This window comes from Phalacrocorax carbo, chromosome 6 (assembly GCF_963921805.1).
Source record: "Phalacrocorax carbo chromosome 6, bPhaCar2.1, whole genome shotgun sequence".
Classification (NCBI taxonomy): Eukaryota; Metazoa; Chordata; class Aves; order Suliformes; family Phalacrocoracidae; genus Phalacrocorax; species Phalacrocorax carbo.
Window position 1 is genome coordinate 18,008,169 of NC_087518.1, and position 26,971 is coordinate 18,035,139.

The 26,971-nt window shown below is 53.6% G+C and overlaps 1 protein-coding gene across 3 annotated transcripts; it reads left to right on the forward strand.

The window, feature by feature from the left end:
* Positions 1 to 35: 35 nt before the first annotated feature.
* On the forward strand, positions 36 to 25,232 carry TWF2 (twinfilin actin binding protein 2). Of its 3 annotated transcripts, XM_064453986.1 has the most exons (11): positions 36 to 180; positions 9,884 to 9,961; positions 14,774 to 14,952; positions 16,475 to 16,570; positions 17,409 to 17,513; positions 21,432 to 21,464; positions 21,907 to 21,963; positions 22,698 to 22,823; positions 22,920 to 23,070; positions 23,509 to 23,630; positions 23,809 to 25,232. In XM_064453986.1, exons 1-11 carry the CDS (start codon positions 156 to 158, stop codon positions 23,974 to 23,976), a joined length of 1,140 nt encoding a protein of 379 aa, XP_064310056.1. In that variant the 5' UTR covers positions 36 to 155; the 3' UTR covers positions 23,977 to 25,232. The 3 variants fall into 3 exon arrangements, with proteins under 3 accessions (XP_064310056.1, XP_064310057.1, XP_064310058.1); XM_064453987.1 differs by lacking the exon at positions 21,432 to 21,464; XM_064453988.1 differs by lacking the exons at positions 21,432 to 21,464; positions 21,907 to 21,963.
* Positions 25,233 to 26,971: the final 1,739 nt, after the last annotated feature.

The following is a 26,971-nucleotide window of genomic DNA, read 5'->3' on the forward strand; positions in this document are numbered from 1 at the left end:
GGCGCGGCGGCTCCTCCCCGGGGCGGCGGCTCCTCCCCGGGGCGGTGCGGGTGGCGGGCCCCAGGCTCCGGAAGCGGGCGGTGCTGCGTGCGGAGCTGTTTCCTGCCCGGGACGCGGTAGAGCCGGAGAGGAGTAGAACGGAGCCGAGCGGAGCCATGACTCACCAGACCGGCATCCACGGTAAGCGGTGCTTGCTGAGCCGCTGGTCGCCTCCCGCCCCTCTCCGCGGGGTGCCCACAGCTCCCGCCGCCGGGCTGGGGTTAGACCCCCGCCCGCCGGGCTGCTCCTCTGCTCCCCCCTCGGGAGGCGCCCATTATGGGCGCGCCCTGAGCATCCCCCAGCGTCTCCGCCGTAGGCTGCCCGGCGGTGTCGGTGTCGCGGTAGCGATGATGAGGGCGATAAGATGAAGCTTCCCGAAGGAGCTGGCAGGTTTTCCTTGCGAGTAGCTGGGGGGAGGGGATGCTGAGCCAGACTCAGATCATTTGGGCGCTCTTAGGAGGTGAAGGAGGGGTCTGGCTCCGGGGATGCTGCCGGTGAGGGGCTCTCCTGCCTCTCTTGTCTGGGCTGATGGTCAATAAACTGCCGTGACACGGCTCATAAAGACGCCTTCTGCTGCGGTAGTACCATAAACCACTCAGGTCTGCTTCACCACGGCCCCGCATCAGCCCCGGCCACATCTCCGCTCCTGCGGTGATGCTCGGCCCTCAGCTCTGCGCCTCCTCCCAGGGGGCTTACAGAGAGCCTGAATAAATTCCTGCCAGACCACTGCCGTTGTATCTGGGGGGGAGCTCCCTGCTTTCTCCGCTCACTCCCAACAGGACTTGGCCAGCACCCTGAGACAGCAGCATTTGCATTTATAGGTGCCTTTGGTGTGGGACTTTGTGTCCTCACAGTATTTCCCTCCTACTCCCCACTGGCCATCTCAATTAACAGTATTAATCAGGAGTAGAGGTGCCACATAATTTATGTAACAGGATCAATATGTGAGCAGGGATGTGAGAGCAGCCGCCCATGAAGCCCTGCTCAGCACTGGTCGGGTATGAATCCAGCACCGCTGTGTGCCGTGGGAGGGGAGATGGGACACTGGCCTCGCAACTCTCTTCCTCGTGGCCAGCACCTTTGCATGAGGATGTTGAATTTGTGGCTGCTGTTCCTTCATGGCATGAGTACCCTTGTTGCTTGAGTGCATGGTCAAGAGCATCCTTCGCTCTCAGGTGCTCCTGGAGGAGCTGTAGTTCAGAAGCTGTTAGTAATGGTGCTTAGAAGTTTTTCCTGCTTTGCTTGGGAGTGCTGGTAGCTCATTATGTTTGAATTCAGATTTGTTGCTTCTAATTTAAGCTGAGACGCTGAGGTTCAGGGTCTAGTTGAATGTTCCCTCTACTGTAAAAAAAAAAAAATAAAAATCAGTGAGATGAACCCCCGTGCTGACCTGAACTCTCAATGTGCCAGCCCTGCTCTGCAGAGCTCTCCTGTGGGGTTTAGTGCAGGCAAGGCCTCTGGTGCTGCCTGTGCCCTGAGAGGCTCCTGCCTGTTGCTTGCTGCCATGCCCATCGCTCCTACACTACTGATGCCATCCTCCCTGGCACCCTCATGGCTGCTGAGGGGATGCGCTGGCTTGGCAAAGCTGTTGAGCTGCTCTCCGAGAGTGCTGATCTCCACAGACCTTGGTGGCCTACTGCTCGACAATCCCTGCCAGGACCAGTGCTGAGAGTTGCCCTGAGCTATCATTGCCCATAGGACATCATGTGCTCTGTCAGCAAGTGCTCTGCTGGAAAGAGGAAGGGACTCAGACTTCCCCAAGGAGCTGCAGCCGGTGCAGGGCAGGGATAGACCCAACAGCTCTGCCCAGGCAGTGGATCCCCAAGCTGGGGGTGGCATACAAACCTCCCTGTGATTATGAAAAATAACTTGTATTGGGTGGTCTTGCTCTCCCAGTATCTTAGACACCTCTGGGTGGCTCCTCTGGGTCTGCTTCTCCATCCCCTGCTGCGTGGCTCCTCTTCCAGGAAGTGGCTGTTTCCTCTCTGAATGCAAATCTGCCCCTCCAACACATGCGGTGCTGATCTGGGGCACTCTGAGCTTTAAGGGGAGCCACCTGGGGGGACTTTTGGGGTCTTTCAGTCCTCACCTTGGCATGGTGGTCAAATTAATTCCTTTGCTTGACAGACAGCAGATTTGGTATTGGATGAGAAGCAGCAATCCCGCTGGTGAGACGATGAGGTCTGTTGTTTGCCGAGGAGGAGGAGGGATTTTCCGCATTTCCCATTTTCTGGAGCCCGGTTATTTTTGTGTGCGTGCATTGCTTTATGTTTTTTCATTTCAATTTCTCCCCATTTGCAGGAAGGTATCTGCTCCTGGGGGAATTATGATTGGACCCGCTGGTCAGCTTGGGGGATGTTGCAGGCAAGCTGGTGAGAGATTTTGCTTGCTGCTGTGGTAGATCAGCGTGAGAGCACGGTGATTTGGTGACAGGGAAACCCTCAGAGCAGCTCCCTGCTGCAATGCTACCGAGTCATCCTAGCTTTTGGGGAGAAGTGGGTGGTCCCTGGGAGGCTTAGTGATGGCGGCACTCGCTCGGGGGTGTGGAGCCACAGGTTCAGGTGTTTAATCAGGGCTGAGCCTTTCATGCAGAGGCAAGAGGCTAAATTTTTTTTTTTTCATGTATCCGTGGCAGCTCCCTCAAAGGTGCTGGCAAGAAAATTGGGCTGCTATGGAGACTGCCAAGCTGGGGAGGTGGTTGGAAGCTATCAAGGATTGCTGTGTGCTTCTTAGGGCTGGAAACCTGCTTTTTAACCACAGCTGGGAGGATTTAATGAGTGTTTTTGCAGTCCCTGTTCTGCCTGAGTGATGTTAGATGGGGGCAGCATTCACTGAGTTTAAAAACCTTAGGAAGACAATACTGAACTAGGGCTTTGCTGGTGGGAGGTCATCTGCTTCCAGTTGCTTCTGGGTGCTGTTTCGTGAGCTCTGGGTAGAGAGAAAAAGTCTCTTAAAGGGGATTTTTTTTTTTTTTCATCCAGAAAGTAAAGAAATCAAATGCATGTTGTTTCTTCAACCGAAAAAACAGAGCTTGGTGCCTGTTCTTTCTGGGGGAAGCGGTGAAATGTGGGGATGGGGACGGACCTTCACTCCTGTCCACAGCTGAGCCTCTGCTTTGCCCCGGGACTGGATCTTGCACTGGGAAAGCATCTGGTAGGAATGGCCATTTGCTTCAGGAGAAGCATAACCGTGATGCATGTAGGCATGAATGATGTCAGGTGGGAAAAAAGGAGCAGAGAGGAGGGACCTGGGAGCTGCTGCTTCTGCAATGGTCTCCTTTGAAAGCAGAGGCTTCCTGGCTCTTCAGTGAGAAGGAAGGAGCTTCTCTCCCCATCCACCGCTTCCTTGGCCCCTCTCCTCCCACTGTTCTTGGAGGCAGCGCTGGCTCCTGAGACGCCTGGCCACCTGAATTTGGAGTGGCTTCATGTCTGGGATGCCAGGAGTAACCTCCTAACTGTGGATGCATCAAACTGTACCAACAGTGGAGGAGGAGAAGGGATGGCTGGTCCATGGCTCCTGGTGTCCGTAGGGGACAGAAGGCACTGAGCTGCTGCAAGGATGGTTTTGAGGAGCTGGTCCCTGCTTGTGAGCTCTTTGGGGCCAGCACCCAACTCAGAGGTTGACACCTTGCTTGGGGTGATGGTCCCAGCTGGTGGCACACCAGGATGACAAGAGCCGCAATGCGGATGGAAGACCAGAGAAACACCCCGAGATGTCAAACCCCTTAAGTCATGGGTAGAGGAAATCCCTTTGAAAGCATGTGTCAAGAGGCTCTAAATGCAACAAGATCACTGTCAGGGTCTGTCCCTGGGTCATGGTCTCCCCCTGATGCCCAAACCAGTGCTCCCAGTGGTGGCTTTACTGGGCAGAGAAGAGGAACAGCAACTTCTGCAGCAAAGCAGGACTGTGCAGGCTTGGCTCTAGGATGCTGTGTTGCTGGCTGGATCTGACTGATGCTGCCTGCAGGGTGGCCACTGCCTACCCCAGATGGGGGAGAGGGCTGACTAACTCTGATCGAGTTGCAAAAGCAGAGAAAAGATGGGTCCCGGGCACGCAAGTGGAAAATCAGATGTTGAGAAGCAGGTGGCTGAAAGCCTCTGGGTGGGATTTGCATTATGGACCAGGAGTCATCCATGTGAAATCCTGAAGGGTACGGCCCAGCCCCATGGAAAAGTGGGAGAAAAGCTTTGGCTGTGTCTTCTCTTGCTCAGATACCCTGCTTCCCCCCCCGCCCCCTTCCACTTTCTGACATCTGTAGCTTTTTCCCTGAGAAAAGATTCCCATGGTGAGAAATAGAATCCTCTTAGCGCTTAAACTGTCCAGCCAAGTCTGCCAGCAGAAATGTGCTCTGCACCTCTTAAGCAGGTGCTGCGTGATCGAGTACAGTGGGATAGACTGAAAAGGAGGAATTTTAGCAGCAGCAACAGCTGGTTTGTGCCTGTTGCAGTTGTGCCCTTTCCTGGACACCCTGGCAGGAGCTGGGCAGAGCTGCCTGTGCAGGGAAGGTGTGCACAGTGCAGGTCGTTTGCCCATCAGCATCTTGACTACCATCTGGCCAAGCATCCCTGGAGCTTGAACAAGTTTTGCCCAGGTTTGTGGCTGAGTTTTTGGCTGAGTTTCCCTGTTGCATCCCAGGCATGTTTTGCCTCAGACAGTGAAAGGGAAGCAGCCACTTGGAGTCACATCAACTTGAAGATTATGTCCAGGGAATAAAAGATTGATGGCCGGAGGCTCAGGTTTCCTGTCAGGAAAGTGAGGTGACTTGATGTACTGAGAGAGGCATCTGTTTCAGGGAGCATGTATTATTGATCTAGCAGCCGGGTGCTGTTATTGAGCTGGGGGGGGGGGGTGGGGATTGGGAAGGGTTGAATAAGCAAAAACCTTTTGCTCCCCCAACAAGCAAGTGAGAGGATAGAGGAGGGAAAGGTATAGGGTGGTAGTGTGGCTGTTGCCTCCATCCCTGTGGTTCTTCCCCAGGGGTTGCCTGTGCTCCGCTGGCACCCTGGCATCCCCAGGGAGAGCCTGGCCCATTGCCGCAGCTATGGCTGTCATCACTGTGTGGTGCCTCTGTTTCCCTCTGGCCTCATTACAGCCTGGCTCTGCTCAGATAAACTAATTGGGGCTGTAAACATCAAAAAAAGTCTTGGTTTTGGGGACAGCTTTTGTGGTGGGTTGGTACCTGCAAGCATCATCTCGCAGCGTTTTTGGGGAAGTGTGGTGATTTGAGTCTGGCACTGAAATCTCCTGGGGACTGATCCGAACAGCTACATCCTGGGCTATCCTATCATGAGCTCCTGTTCTCTGGTAGCTTGCCTTCATGGTCCGGGACACCTGAAGGCCACCAACTGGCCATACCGTAACCTCCCTGCCATGCCATGAGATACCCAGCCTGGGTGCCCTGGTGCTGATGGCCAGCTCTGCTCAGCCCTCCATGCTAAATGGGTGGCAGGTACTGCTGGGCAGGGAGGTTTTGTGGTGCAAGGGAACCTGGGGCATGCTGGTAGCAGGCTGTTAAATGCAGGTGCCTCATGAATAGGGGACAGCTCATCTGCAGCCTATGGACAGGTGGGAGAGGGAGGTGTTACACAACTCGGTGGCTGGAAGTGATTTTTGGCTGTCATGGGAGGGTGGCTGAGGAGGTATGGGTGCTTGTGCCCACAATGTCTTCCAGGAGGGTTGATGGCAGGACTGCCTTGTAGAAAGCCCAGAAGGTTCCTCAAGATGTCACTGAGCTCACCCTGCCTCAAAGCAGCATCATCCTGGGAGGATTTCTGGAGATTTTTCAGGGCAGGGGTGGAGGCATGGTGTCCTTCCTAGGGTTTGATCACCCTCATTGCGAGATTTCCCAAATGCCAAGGTGGGACCTGATGTTTCTGGCTGGAAAACCAGTACAAGTTGTTAATTTTTCCTTCGCTCCTCTGGGCTGACCAGCTCTGGTTCCTTCAGTTGCTCCTGCAAGCTGCGCCTTATGGAATAGGTGCCATCTGTCCTGTGCCTTGCTCTTTGCACAATGCGGAGCCTGAACATGCTGTTTGTGCTGTGCCTGCAGCCTTGTCAGCACCAAATAATGTGGTCATGCTCTTGTTCATGCCTTTGTGAATGACTTTGCCTGCAACAACGTGAAGCAATTAACCTGAACTTGGCTTGCAACCCACCTCTCTTCTCTGGAGCTGCTGGACACTGCCATGCATCAGTGTAGCTGGTCCTTTTCCTAGTTAAGGTACTTTGCTTCCTGTTGAATTTCATCCTATTTCTTTTTTTTCCAGCCCGTTTCTCCCATCTGCTGAGAGAACGGTGAATTCTTCATCGTGCACTTGCATCTCCTCTAGCTTCCCACCTTACAGCTGCAGAAAGCACTATTGCAGTTGCCAGAAGTGTTTATGGAAACGTGGACTAAACCTGGACTAAACAGGTCCACAGGACACCTTGCTTGATCCAACCTCTGATACCTCCCAGAGTGAGTTATCTGTGCGGTTTTGTGCTGGTGCTGTAGAGGTTCACTGCCACCATGTTTCCCAAGCTGGCTTCCAACACTTGGAGACACTTAGAAAGCTGAGCTGAGACCCTTGAAGCCCACAGGTCTGTAGCTCTGCTGGAGGAAGCTAGGTTGACCTCATGCAACTTGGTCTTGGTACATCCCTGCTGGCTGTAGCCTACCTTGGGTTTGTGAATTATTTGTTCCAGGATTTTCCAGGAACCCATGTCTAGAGGGTGAGTTGGATGTGCAGGTCCCCCTCCAGTCCTCTGCCCCATCACTTCCCCCTTCCCCATCTGGACATGAGGATGGTTGCAGCTGGTGCTGTGCGTTGGCCATGCTGATGTGTGCCCAGCATCTTCTTTCCTGCCTTGCCTCGTTGTCAACTGCAGAAGGAGACAAACCAGAAAAAGAAGCTGATTTTTGTGGTTTCCCCACATGTGGATTTTTCTGCCCTTGAGTTGGTTCCTGGAGACTTCCTGGCATGGAGATGCCTTGGGGCAGAGGTACTGCTCGCCTCCATCTCCAGGGTAAAGTCTCCTTGCCTTTCTTCCAGAGCTGGCTGTGGACTTTTACATTAATATTTCAGGCACGTGAGCCATCTCGTCAAGTCTGCTGTGCCAATTAAGTCGTAATCATGCTGTAATGAAGCAGTTGCTGAGCTCATGCTGAAAACCTTCGCTAGCCTATTCCTCTCCCTCCTCACTAGCTCTTGGCACTGCTTCATGAGAGACAGAAGGGGACATCAAAGACACCCCAGTGATTTTTTTCATTTAAATGAAAGTTGCTTTTTAATTTTTTTTATTATTTCAGCAGAACTAAAGCTTGGAAGCCTGCTCTGTGTTGTTTTGAAAGCTCTGCCACTGTCTCCTCTGGAAAGCATCTCCCTCCTTGGCAGACTTTGCAGTATTTCCTATAGTCTGCTCGGCCCCTCCGGCAGCATCTGTGCTTCTTCCCATCCCCTTAAGCCCCTCTGTACCTACATGGGTCCCAGTGCTTGGCCGTCACTTGTGATCACTCAACTGTCAGTCATCCCATCTATCAGCCCCAATGCTTTTGGGCACTCCTAGCATTTCCAGGTGGGCTGGTGGGGTTGCATTTTCCCAGACTCCTGATTGTCCAGACCCCTGTGTGTCCCTGGGCTCTGGGAAGGATTGGGTCAGGCCAGAGGAATTTGCAAGCCTGTTAGTGCTGCAGAGCTTTCCTCTTTCTCCCCTGAAGTTGATGCTATAGAAGCAGCCAAGACCAATGTTGTTCTGTCCTATTTTGGCAGTGTGATAGGAATCAGTGAAGCTTAATGCTTATTAGGAGCTTTTGTCTTCTGCATGAGGTTTCCTGGGTGTATAAATGTCTCGCTTTCTCCTCCTTTTCCGCCTCATGTGTTTGCAATAACCACAGATGCTGCCGGAAGGAAAGAGCTGCTCTCAGCAGGGGAAGGGGCTAAAAATATCAGAGCAGCCTTGGATGGGAACGGTGGGAGTGGGCTGAGCTCCAACCTGGTGTCTGGGAGAGGGTGAAGGTGTGTGCTGAGAACTAGAAGAGCCACATGCCTCAATGCTGATGGGAGAGAAAAGGATGGTTTGCTTTTGGTGGGATTACCCCAGCAAGCCTCTGTGTGTCCCCGCTAAAATGCCATTAGGGACTGACGTGCCTTTGCTGGGGTGCCTGCATGCCCATACCCATGGGGTACTGCTGGGGTGACATCTCTGGGTTTGTATGGGAGTGCCGCTGTTTGCAGGATACCAGCCTGGGACCTCTTCCTCATTTGTGCCTGTTCCCTCCATGGGAGGAAAAACCATCCAGACCTCTAATCAGGGCAGGCTTTGAGCTGGTGGGGTAGATGCATCTCAGATGTATGGCTTGGGAGGGACAAGCAGGAGTTCCCCAGGGGGATCCCCAGGATATCCCTGTCTACCTCTGCCTGCATCGTCATGCATGCAGCATGGGGACAAATCCGTGCCGCTCCTTCTCCCTCAGGGCTGGGGGAGCTGAGGGCAGTGCCCCAGCCTGGGGTCTGCCTTCAGGGGACAGGGGGCACCAGTGTGTGACAGTCATTGGGCCCATGTGTCCTTTGGGTGAGTGATGGCTAAGGTCCACCCACAGCGATACTGGGGGGCTGTGCTAAAGGGTGGTACCTACTGCCAGTGGGACTGAGTATAATGGGTATGGCCACTGCCAGCCCCTTCTCCAGCCACCACACCTTTCCAGCTGACATAGTGATGGCTTTCTTTGCAAAGTGCCTTGGCTGTGGATGCTCTCAGGCTTCAGGAACCAAAGTAGGACTCCTTCCTGCTGCGGGCTGCTCCAGCACAGTGATCAGTAACAGGGAGGCAGTGTGGCAAAGCACTGGGCTCAGGGGGTTGCTGAGCACGGATCCTGGTACAGACTAAGAGGGGTGTCTGCCTGGGACTCTAATCTTTGCAATGCCGATTTCTTTAGTATTTCTAACAAGTGCAGAGCTGCCTGTGGCTTTGAACTCACAGGATTCCCTCGGCTTTGTGGCCACATGCAGGAAGGGGCTCAGGTACATAATCGAAGGGGCTTTCAGGGGGAGCTGGGCTGGGAGATGCTCCTTGTCAGGGGGCACAGCCCCTCCAAGCTGCATCTCTTGGGCGTTGCCTTCACAAGTAGCATGTCCCAGGTGGGATGGGAAGATCTGCACCAGTGATGCTTTTTGGGTAGGCAGACTAAGTCTCCGACACTGGCTTCAACATCCACTGCCCACTGTTGCCTCCTGGTAGGATGCTGAAGACCGGTTGCTGGTGCCTGGTGCTTGGGGAGGGGGGATGAGGAGGAAGGTGGCTCCCCAAAAGCTGCCTGCAGCCAAAGCCCTGCTGGCTCTGCAGCATAATCCCAGCCTTTTCTTGCTTCAGGGGCTTGGTTTCAAACCAGTGCCTCCAGTTTGGAGCCATGCTCGTTCCTGGCTGCCTTGGGAACAGCATCCCTGCCTCATGTCATGAGCTTGGGATGTCACAGCCTGTTGGGGCATCTTTCAGCCACCCCCTGTATGCAAAGCCAGCCACTCTCTAAAGCAAATAAACTTGTCACTTGAGCTTTCCCTGCCTGAACCTGCCAAGCCATCGTCTAAATTTGGATGATTATGTTCACCCAGGCCAAGTATCAAGTTCTCTGGATCACATGTGCTCCCAGCTGCTATTTAACTCTGACGCCTCGAGGAGACACAGCACTTCACTCCCAGCTGTTTGAGTTTTGTATTATTTTTATTATCGTTTTTGGCACCAGAGATTTCATTTTTTTAATCTTTAAATTTCTATCCTGCCAAGTTGCTCCCCTCCCTGGCTGATTGCCAAGCAGCCCAGTGCCTGCTTTGACTGCTAAATCTGATCACCATGTTTCTGGTTCTTTCAGCCACCACGGAATTAAAGGACTTTTTTGCCAAAGCCCGAAATGGTTCAGTTCGGCTCATCAAGGTTGTCATTGAAGATGGTAAGTCCCATTTTCAAGTGCTTTGATTTATGCTATGTTGGTTCTCTGTTTTGCTTCTCCTCCTTTCCTCTTTGCTGCTTCAGTGCCAGCTCATGTTTTTTGAAACCCCAAGGAAAATCCTGCTGGGGCTCCCTGGCACGCAGCAGCCCAGAGCTGAAATCCAAGCGCAGAATTTGGGTGTGCTGGTGAGCAGCTATTGGAGCTCCGGGGTGGAGCAGCAACTTTGCTGACAGACTTACGCTGGTGCCTGGGATTGGTGCTTGGCTCTGAGGGGCTTTTGCTGCTGCTGTGTCAAATTCTATTATGGGACCCCTGTGAGAAGCTGCTGCAGGTGCTGTGGGACCATGGTTGAGTGCGATGCACAGCACTTTCCTCCTTGGATGTGACATCCAACAGCAGGCAAGGAGATGCTTTGGGCAGAGGGGTGCTTCTTGGTGCAGGGCTCAGCATGGGGCCCCGACTGCATCCTGCAAAGGATGCTACACTCTGAAACTCATCCCATCCCAGCTCCTGTGCATGGGGCTGCCCCTAGCTCGGTTTGCAGGCTGGTGCCAACCTGCCTGTGTTTGCCCACGGAAAGGTGCCTTTGGGTGGCCTCTACATTTATAAAACAAGCAAGCAGAGCAAAGCACTGATTTAGCATCACATTGGGGAGCCTCTGTGGTATAGATTTTCCATTGTCTCAGCCTCAATTGCATATGAATGACTTGTTTCTCATGGCATCCAGGATGTTGATGGCACCTTGGCAGGGCATCACCACCTCCCTTGGGTGGGCTACTGCCATGGTTTAGCCCCAGTCAGCAACCAAGCACCACACAGCCGCTCACTCACTCCCCCCTGGTGGGGCGGGGTAGAGAATCGGAAGAGTAAAAGTGAGGTAACTCATGGGTTGAGATGAAGACAGTTAATAGGTAAAGCAAAGGCTGTGCACGGAAGCAAAACAAGGAATTAATTCACTCCTTCCCATGGGCAGGCAGGTGTTCAGCCACCCCCAGGAAAGCAGGGCTCCATCACGTGTAATGGTTACTTGGGAAGACAAATGCCATCACTCCAAATGTCCCCCCCCTTCCTTCTTCCCCAGCTTTATATACTGAGCATGATGTCATATGGTATGGAATATCCCATTGGTCAGTTTGGGCCAGCTGTGTCCCCTCTCAGCTTCTTGTGCACCTGGCAGAGCATGGGAAGCTGAAAAAGTCCTTGACCAGTGTAAGTGCTACTTAGCAACAACTAAAACATCTCTGCATTATCACCGCTGTTTCCAGCAAAAATCCAAAACATAGCCCCATACTAGCTACTACTATGAAGTTTAACTCTATCCCAGCTGAAACCAGGACAGCCACCAGGACCATGCTTGCAAATGCTGAAGTAGACGTGGTCATAAGGAGTCTGTGGTCGTAAGAAGCCTGTGCTGGCCTTTGGAGGGGCTGTGAAGCCATATTTGGAAGAGTAGAGCGCCTTGAAATGCATGGGTCGCATTAGCAGGACCACTGCAAGGTTCAGCAGTGTTGGCTTTGTCCTCAGCGAGGCCCCTGTGTGTTGGGGTGTAACATCTGCCTTGTTTCTTTGCAACATCTTTGACAACAATATTGCTCTCTTGACTCCTTTTCCTTTTAAAAAGCAGGAATCAGGTTTGCGTTAGGATAAGTCCTGGATGCACCTAAGCCTGGATTTAGGGTGCTAGGGCTTTGGGTTGTGGCCAGTGACACCGGCAAGGGAGACTTTTTACCATGTCCCACCATCTCCGCTCAGGCTGAATGGGTTATGTTTATCTGTCCAATGTGTCAGCGGCAGCAGCTGCTTCACAGACCATCCTTGCTTGGCAGTGCTTTGTGCTTTACAGTCTGGCTCCCCAACCCTGCTGGCTCCTTTCCGCTGGCCTGGACTAGCCATGGACAGCTCTGGAGGAGCTTGGATGTCTGCAGAAGCCTCAGATGAGGCAGAGCCTGAGGCTTCCATGGGGAGGCAGGTGGAAGGAGGAGAGCCAGGAACCCCTCTGCACTGAAGGGCTTGGTCTGCTGGGGAAAAGGTGGTGGTGGTCCTATCAGCCTGGCTTGAGGACCTCCTGTGTGACGTGGAACAAGGTGCTTGTTCCCTCTGGGCCACCACTCTTTTCTGTAACACAGAGGGCATCAGCCTCCAGCTACCCTCCAGAGAAGGACCTTGGGCAGTAATGAGTGGCCAGGCAGATGTTGCAGCTGGACGGAAACGCAAGCATGCTGACCCTGGAAGGGATGTCTTCTGAGCTGGCTGGGGAGGACAGGCCAGCTGCCCTGCCTGCACAGGGGATGTATAAGAGGAGCCTCCATCCCTGCTTGATGGCTTGCAGAGGACCTTGTGCCTTACATAGTGTCTTGGTGCATGTTGGAGCAGGCAACAGTGGATGGAAGGAGAGGAATATGAAGCCTTATGGCAGATGCTCTGTATCTGGGCATCCCCAGGACAGCAGCTATCACTGACCAACCCTTGGGGAGCTCTTTGAGCTGATGTTGCCCTTGGGGGCTGGCCAGGAGAAGCTGAGATCAGATGGAGAAGGTGTGTGGAGAAGGTGAGGCTCAGCAATGGTTTGCTGGCAGGAGAGTGGCTTGTGGCCCAATGCAGTTTTAGGTGATGCTCACTCTTGTCCAGAAACCTGCTGACTGCAAGGAGTAGGCTTTGCAGTCTTCCTCATTGGGTGTGTTTCTTTGCATGTAGGTGATGTTGTGCACTGAGCTTTGCAGACGCCCGGCTCCTGCACTGTCCCCCTGCGGCGCCTGCCAGAGCTGCAGGCAGGGCTGCCTTGCACTGGCATTTTGGAGTGAGGCAGCCTGCCTGTGGCTGAGTGCTGGGGGCACCTCGAGGGCCAGAAACACTCCCAGCCGTGCTTTTTTCCAGCAACAGCACTCTGCAGAAATGGAGCCTGAAATAGCTGGTGACAATTTCTGTCACTGACAATAATGCTTTGCCAAAGGGTGGCTGTTCTGGGTTCCTCTTTCCCAGTGCTTCCCAAGGAAATGGGAACACTAACCTTAGGTGGTGAATACAGCATTTAGCTTTGCTGCAAGCACTGGGGAGGAAAACTTGGCCCTGAACAAGGGAAAGCTGGAGGCTGCCAGCTTGCAGCAGCACAGCTGGGGTCTGGCTTGGGAGCAGCCTGGGAATAGCCTGGAGTGACTTGGCACCAATTGCCTTGTGCGTGAGGTGTTGGGATGTTTGGCAGACAGAGACACCCGTGAGCTGCCAGTGGGTTTGGCTGGGTGAAATCCTTGTAGTCTCTTCAGGATCCCAGGTCTTTGCAATGCCCAAATCCATTTGCACGGCTTTATGTTTGTTTTAGGGGTACATTGAGGTTTTTACGCTTCTCTTTCTCAAAACAGGTAGTTTTGCTGCAGGTGAAGTATCTTCAACACCTTTTTCTCTCTGTCCTTGTTACTGTACTGGTAGCAGGAGCCCCTTATGTGCAAATAATTATGGGTTCAGTGTGTGATGGCAGATGCTATGGTGGGGTGGCGCTGGGCAGGGAAGGACTGTGCTATTGTTGGGGGCAGGAATGCCCTGCTCAGATGGAAAGTGGAGGTGAGAGTAATTAATCCCAAACCCTTTATTCCTCAACTATTTTCCTTAAAAGCTCTCCTGCCATGGGATTCAGAGCTGCTGAGCTGTATGGGTTGGGAGGGTGAGGACTGTGCCCCAGCCAAGGGGCTGGCTCCCTGGCTCCCAATGGGCAGCAGGGCCATAGGCAGAGGTCCAGGCAGGGCACGTGCCAGACTGAGCATCTCCTTGAATGCCAACTGTCCAAGGCCCCAGCTCATTTTGCTGTGGCACCTCTGGATTTTCCTACATCATCTTCCTGAGTCCCAGCATCTCTTCCCAGACCTTTCTGCATGGAATAAAAATGGAATAAAAATACAGACTGTTTTCCAGCAACCTGTGCTGATTGTCTCCAGTGCTGTTGCTTCTCCATCCAGCCATCCCAAAGCTTGGTTTGACCCTCACAGGAGCATTTTTTCATGTTCATAGGATGCCTGCACCAGCATTTAAATCCCAGCTGAGTGCTGCCTGGCTTGCAGGACTCCAGCCCCACTGCTGCTTTCGTAGCAGCTGAAAAAAAGATACCCTCCAGATACTTGAGATGAGACCATGTGCATGAAATATGTATGTTGGTTCCAGAGTCTGGGGCTCACCTGGCAGTACAGTCCCCACCCAGGCTGGGGTCTCTGGGACAGCTCTGGTCCCCGCAGACATAGGTTTTGGGTATCAGGTCTGATTTTGACCCCTCTGAAGCTACGAGAAATCTGATAAGAACAGCTTTGGCTCATCATTCTGGCTTTTGCTTTGGGACCTTTATTTTTCTCAGCACCACAAATCTAGGTGGTTCCTCATGTCCCTGGTGAAGTATTCTAGTGCCCCTAGAGCTTGTCCAGGTGGGCTGGAGGAGGTCCCGCATTCCCCCATGAGTGAGGAGAGGTCGTTGGGGATTACATGGCTGGAGGGAGAAGAGCAGAAGGAAGAAGGAAGCTACAGATGGTCACCAGAGAGGAGACCTGGGCAGTGAGGAGCACGGAAGTGGAGGAGATGGTTGACAGGAAGCAGTGGGATGCTGGCAGAAAACATGTGTGGCTCCACAGCAGACATGCCCCTGATGTCATCTCCTGGTGGGTCATCCCTGGGGCTGTACGCTCCTGCACATGTCTCTATATCATAATTTGTTTTTCTGCAGGACGGCACTGTTGTCAGTACTGGAGCTGCAGTGAGCCCTTAGATGAGCCACCATGTGGTCCTGCAAGGTGAACCTTGCCTTCATCCAACACCACCTTTCCTGTCTTCTTCCAGAGCAGCTTGTGCTGGGAGCCCACAAAGAGCTGTCCCGGCGCTGGGATGCTGACTACGATGCCTTTGTGCTGCCCTTGCTTGACGAGCAGCAGCCGTGCTACGTGCTGTACCGTCTGGACAGCCAGAACGCCCAGGGCTACGAGTGGCTCTTCATCTCCTGGTCCCCCGACAGCTCCCCGGTGAGCACCATGATGGACTGTGACACCCCAGTGTGGGGACACAGGCATGCTCTGGGAGGTGTAGGGTGGAGGAGATGCTGGCCAATTTGACTTGGCGCTGGGTCTGAGGAGGAGTGATCACACCCTCCATCACCATGCTTGGGTTAAGAAGAAGCGGAGACTGCTTGGGGGGGGGGGCGGAATTTTTTAAGCCACAGTGTACACTGGGACTCTGTCCTCTTAGCAGTGCTGCATGAAGAGGTGGAGGGACTGGGATGTATTGGGGGGAGCAGCATAGGCCACAGGGCTGGACTGAGGCATCCCACCTTGGGTCTAGTCAGAAGCGTCACTGGGAAGAGCTGGCGCTGGCACCAACTCACCTGGCCATGTGTCCAGCCTGGCCCGCTCTGCTGGAGGGCTGATGCAGAGTGACTGCTGGCCATCTCTGGGCCCAGCTCCAAAATCAGCTTTAAAAAGGGCTAGGCAGGCTGGTTCTCTCAGAGCTGTGTGCAGCCAGGCTGGCATTGACACCTGGTGGGCTGGCTTGTGGGGTTGGAGAACGAGTCAGAGAGCAGGAGCAAAAGGGCTGGTTGTATGGGATGGTAATCTGGAGGATTTCAGCAGTATAGCTTGGAAAATGCTGTCTTGTTGAGCACACCTCTGTAATGGGCTTTCAATGGGACTTGAGGTTTACTGCTGTGTTGACGTGTGGACTTGTCATATACATATATACACACACGCGCGCGCACATATATGTACACACACATATATATTGTATATAATCTATATGCTATATAGATTTATTGCTATGTCAGTATGTGCACTTGTCATATATATGTTATACTTTATATATGTTATTATTACATAATATTTTATATATTATAACACACATATGTAAAAAAGACCCTCTGCAGTTTGTTGAGATACATCTAACAAATACTATATATACACATATATATGTATATGCACACACATATATGTAACTGTGTGTATGTACATATACATGTGTATATACCAATAGATATTTTTATCTATATCTCTCAACAAACTACTGAGTGTCTTATTGCAAAAGAACAGTGTGCCAAGGAGCACTTGCCAAAGCTCTTCCCTGTGTTTTGCAGAAGAACGATATAAAAGCGCTGAAAGGCAAAAGTCACTTTTAGGTGACCCCATCAGTATTTGCGCCTCCTCTTACCCATGCGTGGACAAGAAGTGATGTGCTGGAGCTCAGGGATGGGAAAGCAAAGCACAGAATAAACTAGCAGATTGCAGGCAGTGATTGGCAAGGCTGTGCCATGTGCCAGAAGTCGTGGAAATAGCACTGATGGGTTTTCCTGGCTGCTCCCTACCAGAGATGCTGTGGTTGGAAATAAGCCTGGATAGAAACTAGGTGGTTGCTCCCAAGGAGTGCTGAGGTTTGAGATGCTGGTGGTGGGACCGTGGCCTCAAGCATTGGGCACCTTTGGCGTGGAGGTACTGCTCTCTCTCCTTGTTGTGCAGGATCCCCTCTCTGATGGCACTTGTCGCCTCCATCCTCGTGCAGGTCCGGCTGAAGATGCTCTATGCTGCCACCAGAGCAACAGTGAAGAAGGAGTTTGGTGGGGGGCATATAAAGGACGAGATGTTTGCAACGGTGAAGGTATGGTGGTGGTTCCTGGGCAGCCTTTTGGGTGCAACTCTGAGCTTCAGGAGCCTACCCTGGGCTTGGCACTGAAGCCAGGTAAACATGGGATGCTGGCTTTTGGTGGGTGGACAGGATGAAGGTTTGCCCCCGTGCTGCTTTAGTCTCTTGGGTGGCTGCTGTCACTTTTTCTTGCCTGCATGGCTGTGGTCAGTCTGTGATGGAGTCCATGGAAGGGGTGGGAATAAGGCTCTGAGGAGATCTGGAGCTTTACTCTGAGAGGGAAAACAAACGCCAGGTGGTGGCAGTGTCACTCCAGCAGCAAGAGCTGCTGCCATGCCGGGGTCATCTGGCTGCACTTCCCCAGCGGTGCTTGGCAGGAAGTTTCTCCTCTTCCACGGGCTCTTCACAGGGGAAGCTGCACAGCAAGGGCCTCCCAGGCATCAGACCCCCTGTGGGGCTTCTTGTGCTGGTGGGAGCCAGGGAGCATCCATGCTCCTGCCCTCCTGCTCTAGTGCCCCTCTCTGCTGCTCTTGGGCCATGGTCTCTGTTTTTCCTTCTCACTTTCATGCTTATGAGCTCTGTTAATCAGCTGGGGGAGATGTGCTGCCACAGCCACGGGTGTCCGGTGAGGGGTAGGGTGGTCAGAATGGGTGCAGGCATTCGCAGGCACTGCTTAAAATTGATTGTGGGATTTACATGGAGGCATCTGAGAACACTGCTCGGGTTGGTCCTCCTGGTGGGAAAAGAGCCTAAGACCTGCTGGGTGGCTCCGACGCAGCCTCAAGGCTGGAGAGGTGCATCCAGCCTGCAACAATAACATCCCCTGCTGCTTCCCCTCTCCCTCTGTCTGCAGGAGGATGTGTCCCTGAGCGGTTACCAAAAGCACGTGTCCTCCTGCTCCGCCCCAGCCCCGCTGACCGCAGCTGAGCAGGAGCTCCAGCAGATACGCATCAATGAGGTAGGTGTCCGCCAGCCTGGGGAGAAGGAGCCCAAGACCCTCAGAGTATGCAGGGATGCAGGATGAAAGGATATATTTGCTGCTGGAGGTGTGGGAGTGAGCGAGATGGCTCCTTTTTGCTGGGCGCTCTCATAAGTCTGCAGTTTAACCTGCTCCTGCCTTTGACGAGGTGGACCGAGCACCCTCACGGTCAAATTGGTGGTAAGGAGGAATTTACAGACTTTTTTTTTTCTCCCCTCCCTTGCTAGGACATGAGCTCAGGGCTCCATTTTGCTTGCTGTAATTGGCCGTCAGAAGACAGTCTGAGGCTGAAAGCAGGCAGCAGTCTCTAACCTCTACGTGTCAGTGTAAAAGCCAGAACTGATTCTGAATTCACTGGGGAGGCAGGAAGAATTCAGGCTTATCTTTGGGCTGCAGCAGCATCCTTTCCCATACTCTTCCTCAATGGCTATAAATATGAACAATGCTGTCCCAAGAAATAGAGGTCTTAGCCTAAATTTGGGGGCTGCTGTGCTGGAAAAAGATGTGGAAGTGGTACAGGGTAGGGTTGGAGGCATGCAAGGCTGTAATGCTATTGTCTCCCCATCGGCATCTCGTGGTACTCATGCTAACCTCCGCGGTGCAGTGAAACACCGAGGCAGGGAAGGGGATTGGCTCACCAGGTGGGAAAACCACCTGGAAGCAGTATTTTTTTGAGGTTGGGGGATTTCACTTGGATGCTGTGGAAAGCCTTCCTCTCTAGAGGAGTATCTCTCTTCTGCCTGTGTTGGGGCTGTGGGCTTGTGGATGGATCAGGACATGCCTGGCAGATGTGAAGCCAATCAGCCTGGTGGCATTAACTAATGACAAAGATGAGGCAGGAGGTTTCCACCTGCCAGATCAGGGTTAGGGGTGGTGGAATTGAGGGGCATTCAGGAGATGCCACCAAGGGGTGGTTGCCACTGTGTGGGTCTCAGCATGGTTATCCCAGCTCCCAGCCTGGGGGAGCTGAGCAGCATTTGTGCAGGAGGATCCAAGGTGATGCCCATGCTTGGAGAAGAGAGAGATGGGTGCTCATGGTGGCTCTGTGGCTTGTTTGGCACCTTTGGGTGTCTGCCATTGCCTTGGCTGGCCAGTGCTGCAAGGTTAAGTAGGGTGTTTTTCAGGCTTTGTCTTGCAGGGTAAAGTGCCCAGGTAAGTGGTGCTCATGGTACTTGTTTTCCAGTTGATCTGCTGTGCTTTGCTTCCCACCCTCACCTTTGCAAGACACAGCACCTGGGTGAAGGTGCTGCTGTCATTTGGTTTGACTTGGGGTTATTTTAAAGGTACACTGTCCCCTCAGCCGGCTGGGGTATGGGGGATGGTCACTGGCACTTAGAAAGACAGGAAAATTGATATGTTTTTGCCTGTGGATTTAAAGGTGGGAAGCAGCCAAGCGCTGGGGGTGTTGAAGGGTCTCTATATTGGTGCAGGGACTGCGCCCACTTGGCCCTGGGCACGGAACAGGAGGTGGTAGGAGCTACAGCTCAGATGCTTGGTGCCATGCTCACCTCCTCAGGGCAGGGAAAACTCACAACTCAACAGTAAATGCAGCTTCAAGCAAGTTTCTGGAGCCATGCAAAACAGAGGGCTTTCACCAAGAGGAGCTATACGGGAGCAGCTCTCAACCTGTAGCAGCACCCTGCTCAGTACAGTGATGCCTCCAGCCTTGCATGTTGCCTGCAGGCTTACAGGGTCCTTGCACATGCATGCATATTGTGCAGAGGCTGCAGGTCCAGTGCGTGGGAGCAAGCAGTCAGGTTTGGCAGCAACCTGGGAAGGAACCCCTAGACAAGCCCTGACCTCAGCACTTCTGCATATCTGTGCATGCCCCTGCTAGCAGTTCAGGATCCCGCGTGTCCCCCTGGGTTCAATGAATTTATTAGGATTTTGGAAGTGACACAAAGGATATTGCTTCTTTAAAAGCCACCAGCTCACAAGTGCTTTGCTGTGCCCCTCGCGTGGAGCTGCTGCTGGCAGTGCAGCTCTCCTCTTCTCCAATGCTTGTTGATGCACGACCCTCCAAGATGGTGACTGGGTTTGCAGTCTTCACCCTAAAGGTGGCTGCATTTCTGAGCTGGCAGAAGCTCCTTGGGATCCTCCTTGACCACCAGATCACTGTGGAGAAGGGAATAGAGAGGAAGGGCAGCAGCAAAGCAGGAGCGGGGAGGCGATGCTGCGTGGGAGCAGCTTCAGGCCTGGCACAGCAGCCTTTTACACCAAGAGAGGAAGGACTCAGGTTTGCATGTGTCCCAATAGGCTGCTCATCCTTTGGTAAAGCAGGCTTTAGGCTGCATAAACCAGGCTTACCCCTGTGGTTTGAGGATTGCATGGGCAGATGAAATGTTGTGAGCTACCCCCTTCTTGATAGCTGGGTGGGAGCTCACAAAAATTTGCCATTTGCTTTATATATATTTTTTAAATAGTTGGAAAATCTGTCAGCTTTACTGAGCTGGAAGTTGTCAGCAGACCATGGGCTAAGAAATGGCCTTGAATTTGAGATTGAGCTACCTTAACACCCATAATTGGGAAGTCTTTCTAGAACCATCGCAGACTCAAAGATGGGGGAGAGCCAGGCATATCGCAGTGTGGGGCTTCGGGGGAGAGGAAGGCACCTTTGGAGCTGGGGGATAAGACAGAAGAATTAACGGGAACTAAAGGTCTCCGTGCTATTGCTGCATGTAAGGGGGTGTTGTTTGTAGCTGCTGCACAGTGTGTTGGTGGGTGAGTAGAGCACAGGCTTTGCCAGAATCCCCCAGCAAAGGTTTTGCCATAAGGGAAAGAAATGCTTATTATCCAAGGTCAGCACTGTGCCGGCAAAGAGGAAAAAAAGGGGGGGAAAAAACTAACCTAAAGAAAAGGAGATAAAATAACCCCCCAGCCAATCCTGATGCTGGCAAGGCTGGGGCTGGGGGGACAGGATGCGGCACGTGCTCGGTTGTCCCATGCACGGCTCCCAGTCTGTGCCCTGGGGAGTGTTTTAGTGAGCCAGTTTTAAATGTTTTTGAAAAGGGAAGGAGTAGAAAATAAAGATGTATATGGGAGAGTTGGTGTTGCTAAGACAACTTTCTACCTCTTGGGATTTTTAGACTTCAGTGTGCTTCATGTCGCAGCTTTAGCTCTCTCTGGTCCTGCTATAACACTCTCAGCTTCCTTCCATTTATGGGGGAGTAAGATGAGTATCTGCAGATGTTGGCAGTGGTAATGTCCTCATGCCACATCTCTCTACAGGGTTAGACCAGGTGAGCTTATGTGCATCCTCTGAACCCCTGTGTGCTTGCCCTTGGGCCCTTGCTGGTGCCACAGCAGCCTGGGGGACGGTAGAACAGCAGAGCTTTGAGGTCAGCCAGACCTCTTACCCACCTGGCACTGGATGACCCTTGAGCAATTATTTTCCTGCAGCTGCATGTTCACACCCTGTTCATCCTCCAGCGTGCTTAGCATGGATAGAGGCTTGGGCATTTCCCGCCCCCCCCCAAAACCTTTAGTATATGCTGTTTGGTGGGGGATAGCCCAACATTTATTGCTGTGACTGCTGAACTCCTCCAGGCTCTGGGTTGGGGCAACCCTGGCTGGTGAGCAGGCAGGAGATGGGGTGGGGATGGGCTCTGCATGGGGATGTCGGCAGAGATGTTGTGCGTGGGGCTGCCAAGGCTCAGGGCCAGGGCTCTCCCTCATACTGCTCCCCAGCACTGATGTCTCCCATGTCGTTTTTTGCTGCTCTCCCTGCCCATGCCAGCAGGACCAGCCTTCCCTGGCCTCCAGCAGAGAGATGGTACGCCTCCATCCTCCCAGCATGTCTGTGTGTCCCCCTTCCCTTCTCGTTTCGCATGAGACCCCCCCCTTCTGTCCCCGTGCAGGGTGTCGCTGATGGTGTGTCTCCTTTCCCCATGCTTGCAGGATTCCTGTTCACAGGACTCGAGCACCGAGATGGTAGGCTGCTTTGCCTGCTTGATGCCCAATTTTTCTTCTCCTGGTGGTGTTTTTCTGCATGCTCTGCTCCGAGCACCCCAGGTCCATCACCCTGTGGGGTGTGGGTACCATGGAGGGCAGCCTTGTAATGAGATCACTTTTGGCACTGCTGAGCTGTTTTTTGAGACATGAGCTTAAAACTGCTGTGTTTCTCGTGGCATGCCTTGATTTTTCTTCCTTCTGTCTATCGGGGGAGAGAAAAGAAGAAAATAAAGGCTGGATTGTCTTTATCCAAAATCCCCCAAACTGATCCCAAAGGAGAGGGACCCATGCGTGCAGTAGAGCACCTGGGTTAGTGTTGCCAGATTCTTTGTTTGGGGGTCCAGGGGCGGGGATGGGTTCTGGAGGTGGGATGGGCTCCTCCGCAGTCGGGATGACGCCATCTCCCTGTATTCTGTGGCAGATGGTGGGGGGCTGTTGCTGCTGCCCAGCGCTGGTAGAGTATCCCGGTCCCAAGGAGGTATGCCGCGCCTGCTGTGTCCTGCCCCTGCTTTCCCGCTGCCAGCTCGCGGTACCCTCCCGGTCCTAGTCAGGGACACCCCTGTCGCGGCTCTGCTCAGGATGGAGGTGCCCAGGATGATGTGATGTCTCCACAATGTCTCTTCCCTCTTTGGAGTGGGGTTCAGTCTTCTGGAATAAGGGGTTTGCTTGGGGAGTGAGCAGCAGCCTTTGCCTTGCAGGAGTTGTGGGGAAGACAGTGGCTGGGATCTTTGAGCACTGGATCTCTAGTTCCCCAGCTCCAGTGCCAGAGGGTCTGCCTGTCTGCTGCAGTTAGACCCACTGAGGAGGGACTTGCCCTCCCCACTGAACAGTTCGGGGCTCCCCCCATCACCTGCAGGTTGTGGTAGGAGATGTTTGGAGATGGACACATGCCAGAACTGGTCACGACACCCCTGCCAGGGTCTTGCTGGGAAACATCAGTTTTGAGATGGTCTTTGCTGGGAGTGAAGCCAGGTAGTGTGGGGGTGCAGAGCTGGGGACGGGTGATCTCCTGGTATGGCAGTACAGTGACAAGCATCTCCACCCTGAGCCTGGCTGACTTCTTGGTGGTTTAATGCCGTGGTTCCTGTAAGCCAGGTGGCAGGTGGCTCTTTGAAGTGGATTTTGCTGCGGCCCTGGCCGGTTTTCCTTTCTCTCCCTTCCCCACCCTTTGCCAGTCTCTGCCCTGACCCTTGGGGTCGTTTCCATCCGCAGGTAAAGACAGAGATCAGTGTGGAGAGCAAGCACCAGACCCTGCAGGGCCTGGCCTTTCCCTTGCAGTTGGATGCTCAGCAAGCCATCCAGGCGCTCAAGCAGAAGAAAATCAACTACATCCAGCTGGTAGGTCCCTCATGCAGCTCCTCTGCACCCCTCTTCCCCTGCCTCTTGCTGCCCCTTCTCACTCCTGCCTGCTCCCCTATCCCCTCTGTCCATCAGAAGCTGGATCTGGAGCGGGAGACCATCGACCTGGTGCACACAAGCCCCACAGAGATTGCTGACCTGCCCAAGAGGATCCCCCAGGACTCTGCTCGCTACCATTTCTTCCTGTACAAGCACTCACACGAGGGAGACTATCTGGAGTCTGTGGGTGAGTGCCCTGCCACTGAGGATGAATGGTTAGAGCCCACATTGGTCCCCACTCTTCCTGGAGCATTGCTCGCATGGGAGGCAAGCGGGGAGGGGGATGGGGATAGGTATGGTGTGGCAGGGGACCTTCAGTTGGTTTCCACTTGCCGTTCTCCCGTGGTGGGTGCTGGCAAGCCCTTTGGTGCTGAAAGAAGCTGACACACACACAGTGCAGGGCTCTCTGGGAGCTGCCACAGAGGGTTTGTGTGGGTGGTTTGGTGGCCATTGTGTTGCAGGCGTACCAGAACAGATTTAGGGAGGGGTGATGGATGGGATGGCTCACCTTCTCTTGCTGAGTAGGCTGGGGGTGGAAAAGCCATGACCAGGGTGGGATGTGGCTGCCTGGTGCTCCCTGGCCATGAGCCCGGGCACTGCTACAAGCCCTGCTCTCTCCTCACAGTGTTTATCTACTCCATGCCTGGGTACAAATGCAGCATTAAGGAGCGCATGCTGTACTCCAGCTGCAAGAGCCGGTTGCTGGACACAGTGGAGCAGGAGTTTTGCCTGGAGATAGCCAAGAAGGTAAGTGCAAGTCCACCTGGCAGTGATGGAGCAGAGACCTGTGCCAGGCATCAGCAAGGGACTGTGCCACAGCCTTGGTCCAGCCCCACCAGTGGGCTTGGGGGGAGTTGAGTGTACCAAAGGTGGGTGTCAAGACCGCAGGAAGCTACTAACCTCTGCTTGTCGCTCCCGGATGCAGATCGAGATCGATGATGGAGCCGAGCTGACAGCGGAGTTCCTCTACGAGGAGGTGCACCCCAAACAGCATGCCTTCAAGCAGGCCTTCGCCAAGCCCAAAGGGCCTGTGGGCAAACGGGGACAGAAGCGGCTGATCAAGGGGCCAGGCGAGAACGGCGAGGACAGTTAGATCCTGCAGGACTGGGCAGTGAATGGACAGCATCCCCGCAGCGCTTCCTGGCTTCCTCTCCGCTGACCTGGGGATCTTTCCCTCCTTTTCAGCCTATTTTTCCCTTCCCCCTTTTTTTTTTCCTATTTCATTCCTTTTTTTTCAAACATCAGGATGGCTTGTTGCACCTGTGGGTAGAGAGATGGGGATGGTTTGGGATTGTCAGTTTTTCTTTTCCCTGTGTCCTTGTGCAAGCCCTGGGGCTGCCAGAGGAGGATGGGAGCAGCAGGGTCATGTACCCCAGACTTGCTCCTGTCCCCACCCGGGGTCACAGCTGCTGTTCTCAGTGTCCCCTGGGTGACTGAAGGACATGCTTGCCTGCAAGCTGCTCTATGCAATGGGAAGGGGATGGTGTTGGGGATTCCTGTTTGAAAAGAGAAAATGCTTCTTTCCCTGCTCCCCCAGCCCCCAGACTGTGCTCCCCTGTCCTGCTCTTCGTGTGCATGGCCCCTCTGTGCCAGGCCTGGAGCAATCCTGCCCCCTGCGTGGTGGGCTTTGCTGGCAGGAGTCTGTTCCTGAGGGGAGCCAGCTCATGGGAGGCAGAAGGTCCCCCCCAGTCCTGAGATCATCTTGGCCCTGGAGTGAGGTCAGTCTGCCTTTGGGTGAGGTTTGCATCCCCTTTTTGAACCCTCCCAATAAGGCTTTTTCCCCTGGAGGGAGCTGTTACAGCCCTGACTCAGCCTTATTGCTGTTCAAGATGGGAGCTGAGGGGACCCTGAGCCCTAGTAGTGCCCCCTTCACCCCACGTGCCCTAGCCCCCACCATCACCCCCCTGGTTTGTTGCCAGCTCTTTGGTCTGGGGCAGCCCCATGTCCTAAAATTCACATGGGCTACCCAAAAATCCTTGTGTGGGGAAGCATAATAGCCCCTCATGCCTCCCTCCTGCTTCGGGGATGTCCCCAGCCACCAGGGGCCATCACCAGCTTCAAGGGCTGAGCTTGGTGCTGTGGATTAGGCTTCACTGGGGGTTTGAGGGGGAGAGTGCCTTGCTGCTGGGTACCAGTGAGGGCTCGAGAGCCGCCCACCTCCCTGGGAAGATGGAAGTGGGGTTGGTGAAACCTGCCTTCTGCTTTCCTGCTGCCCTGGCACCTGTGCTGATGTTGCCTTGGCCTTGGCAGAGGGGGTGCAGGCAGTGGAGGGGCTGAAGCTGGGGAGGAACAGAGCACGCTGTACTGAACGCTGTATTTTCTAAAGAATAAAGTATTTTTAAAACAGTCTCATAGTCTTTGGAGGTCCCCTAGGTTCCCCAGGTTTGGACATTTAGTGGCTGTGGGTTCTAGAAATGCAAAGCAAATTGCTTGGACATCACTAGCTGGGAGCCAGGAACCATTGCAGGCTGCCCACTGTGGCTGTGTCCAGCCCTCACCACCCCCAAGGACATTATGCTTTAATGTCTGGGACAAACCTTTAATACACAGTAGGGGTTTAACTCTGGACCCTTCCACCAATGCCAGCCCCCCACCCAGCTTTCCTTCTTTTAATGGCTGGTGATTTTGTGAGGCTGTGCTGCCATGGCCAGGGGCTGTTGTTTTCTTGGCTGGAGAGAATCCCTGTGTGGTGATGGGGAGGGAATGCAGGAGGTTGCCGAACCAAGAGGAGGGGTGGGAAGGCAATGGTGGCTGCCCACATCCCAGGCCCATTGCCCTGCTACTCCTTGCCCAGGGCAAGGCAGCGTATCCCAAGCTCCTGGGAGGGAAGCTAGACCCTGCACCACCCTCAGCAGCGAACAGCCACCCTGCCAGAGCTCTTCATCCAAAAAAAGCCCAACAGTCAAAACCTTGCAACACCAGCAGGGTCTGAAGTTCCCAGCAGTGGGTCATGGCTTGTGACGCAGCTACTGAAAGCTGCTGCCTCTGCTTTCCTTACCCAGAGAAGCTTGGCTACAATTTCACTATAACCTCTTTTTTTTTTTTTTTCTTTTTTTATTGTGTCCTGAGCAGTTTCCCAGCAGGAAGGTTTGCTGCATGCTGTGCTGGGACAGTCTGGTCCCTGAGCATGCTCTTGCAATGAGCCCAGCAAGGTTTGTGCCAGGTCAGGGCTATGCCTGTTTCTTACTCACTGTGCCCAGGATGAGATGGAAAGCCTGGATAATTTGGGAAGCTGGTTGTAAAACAAAACAAAACACACACCAAAAAATGGTTTCATGCAATAAAGAACTAACTCCAAATTAGTTTCCCTTCAGTGTGGAGGAGGGGGGAAGATGCTCCTGTGCATGGAGCAGCCTCAGTGCAGGAGAGCTCCTTTTGTATATAAATAGTAATAATCCTGGACACCAGAGTCATCTGACAAGCTCATTCACCCTTCTCCTTTGTGTCCTGCTATCCTCCTGTGTTCTGTAATTTTTAAACTTGCCCAAATATTGAGGCGGAGTGAGGTGTGTCCCCCATTTTCCACCCACGCCCCTCACTAACCCCATCCCTCTGTCAGCACAGCTATTCCCAGCTGAAAGTCCACCCTGTGCCAAAGGATGAATGTGTGTGGCCATGGGAGAGATGGTAAGGAGCGCTCAAGGGCTTCAGATCCCCAGCTGAGCACCAATCCCATCCCATCCCATCCTGTCCCCTCCCATCCCATCCCATCTTATCCCATCCCATCCATCTCCTCCTGTCTTCCCCATCCTAATCCACCACGTCCCATCCCATTCCCTCCTGTCCCACCCCCCACAACCTGTTCTTCCTTGTCCCCCTCATCCTGCCACATCCTGTCCCACATCCTCACCTGGCTTAGGTGTCATGGACCAGGCGTGGGCAGGCAGGCAGGCAGTGCTGCACTGAGGGCATCCAGGCCACACACACAGCTTCTGCACAGTGCTCCACTCCCTTGGGCTGTGGGGGCCTGAGCCCCCCATTCTCCTGCTCACCTGTCCCATGCTGCACAATGCCTTTCTTGTCCCAGCTGCAGACCTGGTGACCCAGGGTGGGCAGCAGCTCCCAGCAGGGCCACTGTGTGTGGTAGG

Bases quoted from the DNA above. Each gene is read 5' to 3' on its own strand.
- TWF2 (XM_064453986.1), top strand. From the start codon at position 156: ATGACTCACCAGACCGGCATCCACG. The intron at 16,571-17,408 runs GTATGGTGGTGG...CTCTGTCTGCAG, and splicing joins AGATGTTTGCAACGGTGAAG to GAGGATGTGTCCCTGAGCGG. The intron at 23,071-23,508 runs GTGAGTGCCCTG...CTCTCCTCACAG, and splicing joins AGACTATCTGGAGTCTGTGG to TGTTTATCTACTCCATGCCT.